The sequence below is a fragment of the Bidens hawaiensis genome, unplaced genomic scaffold (assembly GCF_021521415.1).
Source record: "Bidens hawaiensis isolate Kalapana, Puna unplaced genomic scaffold, B.hawaiensis_p1.1 tig00077345_1, whole genome shotgun sequence".
In the NCBI taxonomy this organism is placed as follows: Eukaryota; Viridiplantae; Streptophyta; class Magnoliopsida; order Asterales; family Asteraceae; genus Bidens; species Bidens hawaiensis.
Genome location: NW_027503329.1, coordinates 5,748 through 18,731, shown reverse-complemented (window position 1 = coordinate 18,731; position 12,984 = coordinate 5,748). Strand labels below are relative to the sequence as shown.

Below are 12,984 nucleotides of genomic sequence, written 5' to 3'. Positions count from 1 at the left end.
TTTTTTTTAATATCAAGTAGACAAACCACAAAGTACAAACTTCACTTTTTGTAACTCAAATTAGTTTCGGTTGTAATTGGTTTTGGTTCACACAATTGAATACGGTCATTTGCCTGCAATGTGTGAATGCGTGGCTTTTCACCGACCCAGCGCAACGCGCGGGTCTAAAAACTAGTATTATGAAAACAAACAAAGTAACATAAGAAGATCAAATAGATTGAAATGAAGTTTCAATTTTGAATTAAATAGATCATATTTATCAAGTTGATTATATTGTTTACTAGGTTAGTTGCCTGTATAGAACACGAGTTTAAGAAATTTTATTTTATAATTCTAAAAACATTTGAAATATTTGAAGAAACAATGTGGTATTAAATATTAAAGGTAGAAGCATATGTTTAATTTACTAACACATTAATCTTAAATATTATATGGTTGGACACAATATAAATGGTAACATAAATGATAGATTTATTCATGTAAAGTGAAAAAAGACACAAAAACTGATAAATTGTTGAAACTAAGGAAGAAAGTAAGTTACAATCAAATTTGACAAAGTGAAACATAAATTACAAATCTCGAAATATCTCTTTGTAAACAACATTAGATGTCTTATTTGTAAGTTTGCCATCTGCGTCGAATATTAATAATTTGACTCCGTCTCTACTCTTCACTCTTGATAGTGCCACATACAACTGTCCATGGCTGAAAACCGGATGCTTTAAATACAAACCAACTTTTGATAGTGACTGTCCTTGGCTTTTGTTAATCGTCATTGCAAAACATACTGAAATTGGAATTTGTCTTCTCTGAAACTTGAAAGGAATCTTGTTATCTGTAGGTATCATATTTACTCTGTGAATATATGTGCGAGTACCAATATTACCTTCAGATATTATTTCAGCTACTACGACATGTTTTTTAAGAGATATGACTCGCAGCCTAGTACCATTACACAAACCAATTTGATGGTCAATGTTTCGGAGTAACATAACAGGAACACCCACCTTTAAGACCAATCTATGATTTGGCAATCCGGAAATTTTAAGACCGTTTAACACGTCGGGCGAGTATAAATTTGCTTGCAACGGATCAACGAAGTCTTCTGTTGGACAGATACTATCTGAGCTAAGGTAATCCTTTTCATCTCTGGGAAAAAGTGAGATCAATCGATCATTAATGTCTTGGACATCTTCATTGGTAGGTGCAAGTATTGCTCTTTCACGAAAGAATTCAATATTTTTGATATTTTGTAGAATTGAAGGATAAACAAAATCAATTAAACTTTGAATCGGATCATACGAGTCATTGATCAAAAGATCATGAGGTATGTCTATTGTTGCTTCACCATCATTTGAACCACCGACATTTCCCTCGCCTATATCCAACAGCCATTTAGCAAACTGGTTTGTCTGCTCAATATCAGATGCTTGAGCTCCGATGGTTAACCGCATGTTTTTTGTTAACCTAAGAAGTTTGCATTTACCCCAAATATAGGAAGAACATAAAGATGCATTCACAATCTGTTGTCTGCTTCCGTTTGTAATAACAGGAAGAACTTGCCTAAAATCACCACCAAAAACAATAACTTTACCTCCAAATGGGATTCCCAAATTGATAGAAGTATTAGGAGTTAATACGTCCGTCATTGTTCTATCAAGAGCTTCAAATGCATGTTTATGTATAATTGGGGCTTCATCCCATATAATCAATTTTGTTTCCTTTAGTAAATGCGCATCATCACTTCCTGGTTTTATGCTGCAAGTTGAGTCCTCGTTAAGATTTATAGGAATATGAAATCTGGAGTGTGCTGTTCTACCTCCTGACAACAGCAATGATGCAATACCACTTGAAGCAACATTCAATACAATTTGACCTTTAGATCGTATTGCCACAAATAATGTCTTCCACAAAATGTCTTTCCTGTTCCACCATAGCCGTAAAGAAAAAATACACCTCCTTTGTTAGCTTCAACTGCGTTCATGATTTCGTCAAACACTTTTCGTTGTTCATCTGTTAATGAACTTATAAGGTTGTGAGACTCATTTTGTAAAGTGATTGTGTCATAAGAGAGTTCGTCAACAATTAAACGATTGTTTGAAGAAGCTATAGAATCGTGATCAGGATACGGCATAGTTTGAAATCTACGTAGGCTTGAGTTATTTCGAAGTAGGTACTTCTCAATCTCACACAAAGTTAAGTTCTTAATTTGAGTTTCTGGAAGTGATAAATCTGCAAAATTGTATTAATAAAATATAAACAATATTATATGAAGTACGTATATGAACAAAACATAAAAACGAAAAACCAAATTCATTAAGGATGGTAAAAATTGAAAATTTATAATTAATCTTCATTTGAAAGTATAATATGGTTCATATATTTTAGTACTGAATAACGAATTGGAGTACCTGGAATATTCAATATTCTTTGTTGTGTGTAAATAATGCCATCTGATAGATATTCCCATGTTTTTTCCCACACAAAATCAGGTCTAGAAAGAGAGCTGGACAATAACATTGATCCAAATAAAGCACGAAGATAATAACCAGAACCGGATGCACTCGCCTCCTTAATTGCTTCAATATATTCCATGTCATCATCGAGTAGTCCACGTGCATAGCAAGCATCTCTAAATGTAGGATATGTCTGGCCATCTACCGTTCGAATATCATCAAAAGATTTTGGTCCTTTGACTTTGTTTAGAAGAATTCTTAAGAAATACGCCTCACCGAGAGACGGAGAAACTTGATGAATTCTTCCAATTGAAAATCCCTGTTTTCGTCGTTCCCACTTTCGTTGTTCAAGTTTCCAAACAAACTTAGTAGGAAATTCAACATAAGTAAGGTTTCGTGCTTCGTCATTAATTTGGTTACACAACATCCAAGCTGAAAACATTGATGAAGAAACTAATGGTTTGTTAAGGACATCATCAATATCATCATCGGGCCCGTACGTAACCTGTTGTTGACCGGGGAGATGGAAAGGAAGCCTAATTACTGAAGGCGAGTTGTAATGTACTTCAAATGCAAATATCCTCCATGCTGCTTCACACGCAGAAAGGTATCGACAATCATAATATTCTCTAATTTCATCTCTTGCTTTATCTTAATCATCTTGATTGTCAGCGTCTACAACAGCAACTGTAGCCCTGTCAGGACCTTTGTTAATGTATTTGAATAAATACTTTATGGATGCAACTTGATTACACCACTCAACGTTAATATGTGCTTGATATCTTTTCAGAAGCGTTTAATTATATGGCACGACACTTCTGTTGTCTAAGTCCACAACAGACTTTTTAACTGTGCATCCTTCTGTATATAGGATAACCATTTGAATCAATAGAATTGTGAGGCGTAAACTTTTTAGGGAACTTTTTAGAACACCTTCTATTAATCATGCATGAACAGTTCATGTTATCATAACCACAAGGACCATGCATCATGAATTCACTCACAAGGGAATATAATTCATGATCTTCCTTCTTATCTGGAATCTCAGCCGAAATAAACGGGTCAATATGATCAACGGTAGGAAGCTTGTGATCAGCATGCATGAATAAACATATATGGGCATGAGGCAACCCACGCTTTTGAAACTCTACGGTATAAACAACTACATAAAAAATGAATATTATTAATGTTCGATATAAATTGAAGGTTGCTAAAAAGAAGACTATGTTTAACAAATACTATTATATTAAGTAAATAATAAAGTAAATCACCTGCTTGAACCTTTCCCAGAACTTCGTCTTTTTTTAAGTTTTTGATTATTGCATCAAGCTTAACTTTAAATAATCTACACATGATGTCAGGCCTGTCTTCAGGATTAATGGTGGTACTATTCAGGAATCTTTTAACTTCAGGCCATTTAGGATTGCATGTTATAGTTATGAAAAAATCTGGATATCCATACCACCTACAAATAGGCATGGCATCTAGGTAGTTTTGCATCATGTACCAAGAACCTCCGGTAAAAGATGAAGGTAATATCACACGTTGACCAACGCGGGACATGTCTTGGTTTTTGGTGTTTTTTAAGTTATGAATATTCTCATATGACTCACATCTAAGAACCTTTTGTTTTTTACGTATGTAGTTGAGTCTTTCGGTTTCAATCATTGTGTATATATCAACTAACTGTTGTTGAAAAAGTCTTCTTCCATTCAGAGGCAATGAGAAAATATTTGGCCTATCTTGAATTCTGTACGCAAAAAATTCTCTCATGGTGCAGTTTGGCCGTTTACTTTTTTGTAAGCTTCTAAAATCTCTATGAGGGATGTCAATCCTGTAACAATCATCACCGTAAATATAGAAAAGTGGATATTGAAGAGGAACGTATGAAGGATGCAATTCACTTATATGCTATAGACTTCCCGTTTTAGTTTCAACAATAATGTCTCGAGGCTCAATATTACCAATATCACCAACAATCAGCGCAGCAACTTCAGAAGAACTCGGCAAGTTGTATGTTCTTCCATCTTGTTGTCTTCTTCCAATAAGACGCAACTTAAGGTTAGCATGAGGATTTTCTTGAAAACGATCTCTTGCCATCCTATAAGATTTCACCAGCTCATTATGAGAATCTAACATACGCTGTAGATCCTTTATTATCTCAAGATCTAGCAAGTTGGAACCTCTTGTAGATTGCTTTTTTGATTGACTGGTAGGAATAAGAATATTCGTTTGTCATTATTTAAAAAAATGACATAAGGTCAAATGTGTAAAAATAGTGAATTAATTGAGTTAATACATACCTAAATAAGCATTGTCTATTTGAGACTTCATTTTCCGTGTCATATATGTATAGTTGCGAAAACTTTGGTTTTGATCCATTCTCTGGCAAAAGACTTCCAATAGAATGATAATTCTGACCGCTAATCCTAAACACGAATGGAGCGTTACCTCTATTAATGGAGGAATCAACCTTTCCGCCCATTGATGTAAACGCGAACATAGAATTGTAGCGTCTAATGTTCTTTAAGAAAAAATTGCTTTTAGGACCAACATTGCTAAATAGATCTTTGTAAGCTGGCGGAGCATCTTTAAATTCAGGTAGCTCGACCTTACCGTAACCACAACATAGGAAATAAGTTGTTTTTCCTTCTTTTTTTTTTTCCTATTCCACCCTCATTTTTCCACAATTTTGCATGGCATAATTCACATATAAGATTCTGATCACCATGATCCAAGTAATCTGTTAAATTAACTGGTGGTCAAAAAATGTATGTGCATTATTAATTGGAATTGTTGTATTATAAGTACCTGTTGAGATTCCTTTGAATGGGTCTTTATGTTGGAATACCGTATGCCCGAGACACATAATTATGTTAATGTGGCTAGTTATGTTTGATCCAAGTCGGGTCATACCCAATAACGAGTTAGACACACACCAATTATGTATTTGTTAAGATAAGATCTATAAGACAAATACAGAACACGACGCATTCAGAAAATCGGGTTTCTGAATACTTACTTGAAAGTGTTAAATAAATTAATTGGTTAATTTATTTATTCAAATAATTATTATTGGAATGATTATTTAAATATGTGTTCTTTTATAAAATGGTTTATAAAAGATGGGGTGTTTATATATATTTTATAAAGTATAAAATAAATAAAATAAAAAAAAAATAATAATAATAATAATTATTGGGGCCGGTTTTAGGGTGGGCCCCACACCCCAATGTCTTGGTCAAATTTTGTCATGTATTTGGTGGAAGTTGAGTAAAGGTTACTTGACTAAAAACTAACATGATGAATGAAAGGATTTGAAAAGGTTGAGTGTGAATATATAGATATTCTTTCAAGTAACCAAATACACTTTCAAGTAACAAAAGAAACACCACTCTCTTTTCTCTCTTGTTTTGGGTTCGGCCGAAAGCCAAGAAAGGAGGTTCGGGTCTCGGTTTCTCGTGTTCAAGCTTCCTAACATAGCTCGGTGTGTGTTGGAGGCTCGGGGTATATTCCGTTTGAGGATTTTCCTTTGAAAGTCTAGCATCAACATCATCATCTTCTTCAACCATCAACTACATCTCTTAAAGGTTTAAGAATGTAAGTTTTACAATCTTTGATAGTTTAGTTTTTCCGTATTACTTGATCCTTGCCTCGGGTTTCTAACATATAGATTATTGGTAATCTTATGACATGAATAAACTAGGTTGTTCATGAACACATCTTATATAAACTTGTAATATATACATATATATAAACACATGGATACATATGTTTAGTTTGTAAATATCACGCTTCCGCCTTAATTGTGACTAGTTAAATGGTTAACTAAGTTTAAAATATCTATAGAAGCCCAACAAATGGCATCAAGAGCCGGGATACGGGAAACTAAGCTTCGGGTTTTCGGTTTTATATTTTTCCCCTTGAAAGATTTTATACAAAAAAAAAACATGCATGATTTTTTGTATTTAATCTTGGTATTATTTTTGGCTTTGTTCAAAAAAAAAAAAAAAATATAAAACCGAGTACATGGGCCGAAGCCCAATTCGGATGTGATTGGGCCGAAGCCCACTTCTTTAGGTTAATGGGTTAACCGAGAAGAAAAATAAAGGAGGGAAGAAAGTTAAATGGGCCGAAGCCCATTAGACTTTTCATTGGGCCGAAGCCCATGTGTTTTGCACATGTGGGCCGAAGCCCATAATCAAGTTATTGGGTCAAGCCCAAATGGGTTGGGCTAGGCCCGATAAGGTCAAGGGGTTTTGGAACGGGTTCCTAAGACATAACGGGTTATGTTTGTTAAAACTAGAACGAGCCGTAGACCAAATGGATGTTTGTTGTGATTGTTATTAATTATTCAAAGTTTCGGTTTGTAATAATTAATTAAGGGCAGTTTTGTAATTATTTATTCATATGGGTATGTAATAAATAGTTTATTTGTAATATCTTTATTTTATAGAAAAAATGTATTAGGACATTTGTTTTGTAAATTTAAAGAAGATTGCAAAATTGGAAGTTTGGGCCTTATTGGGCCGGGTATGGTGATAATGGGTCTCACAAGCCCATTAAGGGATTCAAGCCCAAAAGGACCTAAGCCCACCTATTGAGCCCAAATGGAAGCTTATGGAAGCTAAGGCCCAAGTTCAAGCCCAATGGATCACAACGGGGTTGAAGAAGATGCTTGATGCATTTGGATGCGGGATCAAGTGGGAGCTACAACATCCATGTGTCGTGTGTCCCTTAGGATCGGACCTAAGACACACACTTGTTTCGGCTAACAAGTGTGGTCTAACTTAGTGGCTCGTGTCTAGTATAATTATGTATGCTTGTTAATTGATTGTTTGATTGTGTGGTTGTTAGATATTAGGATATCAACTTCGTCACATAGAATTAATTAACAAAGCATAAAACGGGTTCTAATAATTATCGGTAATTACGTGACACGTAGTTTAATAAAATGGATTTATTAACTAGCCGTCTCACGCCCATAATAAAATGGTTTTATTATAAATTAGAATTTTGAAAATGGTTTCAAAATAATCATGTTACTAAATGCATGTTAGAACATGATTTAAAGTTTTACAACTAGAATTATTAAAACTAAAAATCCCTTTTAAAATTAAGGATAACAAGTTAAACACCATCCTTTTGTATAACGCTTAACACATTAGTAAGCTCTTAGTGGGAAAAATGTCACCTAACCGCGTAGAGTAAATTAATATGTTGAGGTAATTTTAGCATATAAATGGGAAAAAGGTCACCTAACCGTTTGTATGTTAATATTACAAGTTGATACAAGTAGGACGACTTAAATTAGAACCATGTGAAGAGGGTCACCCAAGCATGGGGTCTAATAGGTGTTGATGGGATAAACATGCCGACACGAAATATGATTTCGAACCGGTCCCATAAACTCTAGAAGTTGCAAAAGGGTTTGCAATTGTTATGAATAACTACCTTGATAAACCGACAATGGGAAAAAGGTCACCTAACCGGAGTCGGGTTTATCGTTGGATTCTAGATTTTAATTATTAATTATATTTGGTATATATAAAAGGGTATTAATAATTAAAAAGGTAAAACACTAAAATGAACTTAATTAAAATTCTGCAGATGGCCGCACACGTCGACGACAACATAATCCCTAACGTCCAAAACGTATCTCTCCGATCTATTCTCGCTAAAGACCGTCTTAACCACAATAACTTTTCGGATTGGTTCCGAAATTTAAGGATTGTTCTAAAACAAGAAAAATTATATCATGTTTTGGAAACACCTATCCCCAATGAACCGGAAGAGGGAAGTGAGGTCGAATATATGAATTGGGTCCAACACACGGAAGATTCCATTCAAGTGTCATGCCTCATGTTGGCGACTATGGTTCCCGAAATCCAAAAGGATTTCGAAAACCATAATGCGTACGACATGATTACTCAACTTAAGGAAATGTTCCTTAAGCAATCGAGGGTTGAAAGGTTCGAAACGGTTCGAGCCTTGCATGCATGTAGAATGGATGATAATCAACCAGTTTCAACTTATGTACTTAAGATGAAAAGTTACATTGATCGCCTCGCCAAGCTCAATTGTCCCATCTCAAAAGAGTTAGCAACGGATTTGATCCTTAACTCTTTGTCGAAAAGGTTCGACACTTTCGTGTTAAATTATAACATGAACGGGTGGGACAAAAACATTGGAGAACTTCACTCAATGCTTAAAACAGCCGAGGCAAGCATGGGCAAAAGGGTTTTACCCGTGTTTGCGATCAATGAAGGTAGATCCAAGAATCGATCTCAACCCAATCCTAAGGCTAAGGTAGCAAAAAGAAAGGGTCCTCCTGTGCATCTTAAGGGTAAGGGCAAATCACCGGTTATGGCAAAGAAACAAAAGGTTGTGGAACCGAGGGGTCATAAGGATGATCCTTGTTTTGGTTGTGGGGAGACCGGACATTGGAAACGCAATTGCCCGGTCTACCTAAAAGAGCTAAGAGACAAGAGGAATGCGGGGCATGCCTCAGGTAATGTCTTTATGATTAATATTGAGCTAAATCTTATTTCTTCTAACACATGGGTATTGGATACCGGATGTGGAACTCATATTTGCAATTGGTTGCAGGGGTTCAAAAGGAATGAAGACTTAAAGAAGGGCGAAGTGAGTCTTTTCATGGGCAACGGTGCAAGGGTGCACGTGGTCGCTAGAGGAGACTTCACTTTATCGCTTCCAAGTGGTTTGGAAGTTGTTTTGAGAAATGTTTTGTATGCTCCTAGTTTGACTAGGAACATTATTTCTGTGCACCTTCTTAGACAATGTAACTTTGACTTTAAATTTGTAAAATCAGAAATGCATGTATCATCTAATGGTATCTTTTATTTTAAAGCTGTACCAAACAACGGTATTTATGAATTGGTTCATGACAATACCTCAAATAGCTCATTATATCAAACTTCCACTAAAAGACTCAAAAAGGATTTGAGTGATTCCTACATTTGGCATTGTCGTCTTGGACACATAAACAAGAATTGTGTAAATACTCTCCAAAAGAATGGTCTTTTGAAAACAAATGAGTTAGGTTCGTTTGATGAGTGTGAATCTTGTATTCAAGGCAAGATGACCAAAGAGCCTTTTAAAGGTACAAATGAAAGGGCTAAGGACTTGTTAGGTATCATACATACGGATGTATGCGGACCTCTCAAGCCCACTAGTAGGAATAGTGAAAGGTACTTCATTACCTTTACCGACGATTTTAGTCGATATGGGTATGTGTATCTAATGAAACACAAACATGAAGCCTTTGAAATGTTCAAGGAATTTCAAAATGAAGTACAAAATCAGCTCGACCGAACAATCAAGGTACTCCGCTCTGATAGAGGAGGCGAATACCTAAGTGATGCTTTTCAAAGTCATCTTAGAGATTGTGGAATTATTTCACAGCTCACTCCTCCTGGTACTCCTCAACATAACGGAGTATCCGAGAGGAGGAATCGAACACTGTTGGACATGGTTCGATCAATGATGGCACGAAGCTCACTACCACCATCATTTTGGGGATATGCGCTACTTACAGCGGCTCGTATTTTGAATATGGCCCCGACCAAAAAGGTGGATCGAATACCCTATGAAGTGTGGCATGGAAAGGTTCCATCCTTTTCATATTTAAGGGTATGGGGATGCATAGTTTATGTTAAACGTGACACCCCAAATAAGCTTGAGGCTCGATCCATCAGGTGTATCTTCATAGGATACCCAAAGGATGATATAGGATATATATTCTATGATCCTAGTGAACAAAAAGTGTTTATTTCACGCAAAGGTTACTTCTTAGAAACTAGGTTCCTTATGGAAGGACCTAGTGAAAAAAGAGTGGAACTTGAAGAGGTTCAAGAATCACTGGATGATACACAGTTGGTCGATACTAGTTTTCAACACGAGGATGTTGAAGGTGATCAAATGGTTGATCATACACACGTTGCTCGCAGATCTAGTAGGATTAGTCAACCTCCCAAGAAATATGGATTTCTCGTGGATGATTGCTACTTGGTCGATTCAGATGAACCGATCTCCTACAAAGATGCTATGTCACAACCTGATTGTGAAAAATGGCTTGAAGCCATGAGCGCCGAGATGCAATCCATGCACGATAACCAAGTTTGGGAATTGGTTGATCGTCCACTTAACTCCAAAATGGTTGGATGTAAGTGGGTCTTCAAGAAGAAGACCGATATGCATGGAAATTTAGATACTTACAAAGCACGACTTGTAGCAAAAGGTTTCACGCAAACTCAAGGGATTGATTATGATGAAACCTTTTCGCCGGTCGCGATGCTTAAGTCGATCAGGATATTATTTGCCATTGCAGCTCATTTTGATTATGAGATATGGCAAATGGATGTCAATACCGCTTTTCTTAATGGATATCTTGAGGAAGATGTCCATATGGTTCAACCTGAAGGTTTTGTCGATCCATCTAATCCTGATAAAGTATGTAAGTTAAGGAAATCAATCTACGGGTTGAAACAAGCATCACGGATGTGGAATCATCGTTTTAATGAAGAAATCAAAGCGTTTGGTTTCGTCCAAAACGGTGATGAGGCGTGTGTGTATAAATGGGCTAGTGGGAGTATAGTCATGTTCCTTATTTTGTATGTCGATGATATACTTTTATTTGGAAATGATATACCAAGTATGGAAAACGTTAAAGCGTGGTTAAGTAGTCGTTTCTCAATTAAGGATCTTGGAGAAGCGACATATATCTTGGGAATAAAGGTCTATAGGGATAGACAAAGGAAATTGATCGGACTCAATCAAAGTGCATACATTGATAAAATCCTGAAAAGGTTCAGGATGGAAAACTCTAAGAAAGGTTTGGTACCTATTCCTAGAGGAACCGTGTTAAGCTCATCCCAAAGTCCTAGCTCTAAGGAAGAGCAGGATAGGATGAAGCATGTTCCTTATGCTTCGGCAATATGATCTATTATGTATGCAATGATGTGCACTAGACCGGACGTCTCGTATGCTTTAAGCATAACGAGTAGATACCAGCACAACCCAGGTGACAGTCATTGGATGGCTGTCAAGAATATATTAAAATACCTTAGAAGGACTAAGGATATGTTTTTAATATATGGGTCTGGTGAGGAGGAACTCGTCGTAAAGGGTTACGTGGATGCGAGTTTCCAAACTGACCGAGATGATTCTCGGTCACAGTCGGGATATGTCTTCATTTTGAATGGAGGCGCTGTCTCTTGGAAGAGTTCGAAGCAGGATGTTGTCGCGTTATCCACTACAGAATCTGAGTACATCGCCGCTTCAATGGCAGCCCAAGAGGCTGCATGGATGAAAAAGTTCATCATGGATCTAGGGATTATCTCTACCATTCAGGAGCCCCTAGAGATATTCTGTGACAATGAGGGTGCTATTGCACAGATCAAGGAGCCTCGTGCTCATCAGAAAACGAGGCACATTGAGCGCAGATTCAACTACATAAGGGATGAAGTTGAAAAGAGAAAGATATGTATTCATAAAGTTCATACCGATCAAAATATTGCGGACCCACTCACGAAGCTCCTCGATAGGCCAAAGCATGAGGGTCATGTTTGTGCATTAGGACTTCGGTATTCTAGTGAGTGGATTTAATCTGTATTTAGTGTTTGTATAAGAACGAATGTAATGGGTATCTCATGAAAATTAATTATATTTTAATTTTTCAATGAGTTATGTTCTATATTTGCATGTTTAATCCATGAATGACTTATGTTGTTCTAAAAGTCCGTAGTCGATCATGCTTGTGGGAACAAGTATGAAGGAAAGACTATTATGAACCCGGATTGGTTGATATTCATGTGATGAATATAGGGCATAGGTTTGCCACCAAGGTTCATAGATATTTGTGGGATACAAATATTGGACATGATCCGCTCTCAAGGATCACTGCATGGAGTTAGTGCAACTGATCATAAGTAATCCTTGAGTAAAGGCGAGTATCATTGTGTCCTTTGACCTGAGATGCATATTGGATCTGGTTTTTCATCAAGTCTGATAACTTGACTCTCTTCTTTGTTATTTCGGTAACACGATGACGTGTAAGAAAGAGCTCAGATATCATATGAGATGTCAACGAGGATGTATGCAGTCAAGATGGGATTTGTTCCTCTTATGTGTTGAGAGTTTAGATGTCTAAGGCCTGTTAAGTTAAATCATTGAGAGAATGATCACTCTGTGTCTCTTCGATTTGACAGGACATCTAGTAACAAAGGGATGTAATGATAAGACTTACCTATATCATATCAAGTATGGACTTGAAGGGGATGATGTTATTGAATGGCACTTAGTCAAACACACTAGGAGTGGTGACCTGTTGTTAGGCGGTATTCACCATTAGCATTAACTTCTTATGAGTCACGTGCAAGTGGGAGATTGTTGGAATACCGTATGCCCGAGACACATAATTATGTTAATGTGGCTAGTTATGTTTGATCCAAGTCGGGTCATACCCAATAACGAGTTAGACACACACCAATTATGTATTTGTTAAGAT

General features: G+C 36.5%; 1 protein-coding gene across 1 annotated transcript; it reads right to left on the bottom strand.

The window, feature by feature from the left end:
* Positions 1-569: 569 nt before the first annotated feature.
* On the bottom strand, positions 570-4,124 carry LOC143606811 (uncharacterized). Its single transcript, XM_077082457.1, has 5 exons — positions 3,728-4,124; positions 3,334-3,618; positions 2,412-3,044; positions 1,957-2,232; positions 570-1,876 (listed from the first exon to the last, which is right to left on the bottom strand). Exons 1-5 carry the CDS (start codon positions 4,122-4,124, stop codon positions 570-572), a joined length of 2,898 nt encoding a protein of 965 aa, XP_076938572.1.
* Between the last annotated feature and the right edge of the window lie 8,860 nt (positions 4,125-12,984).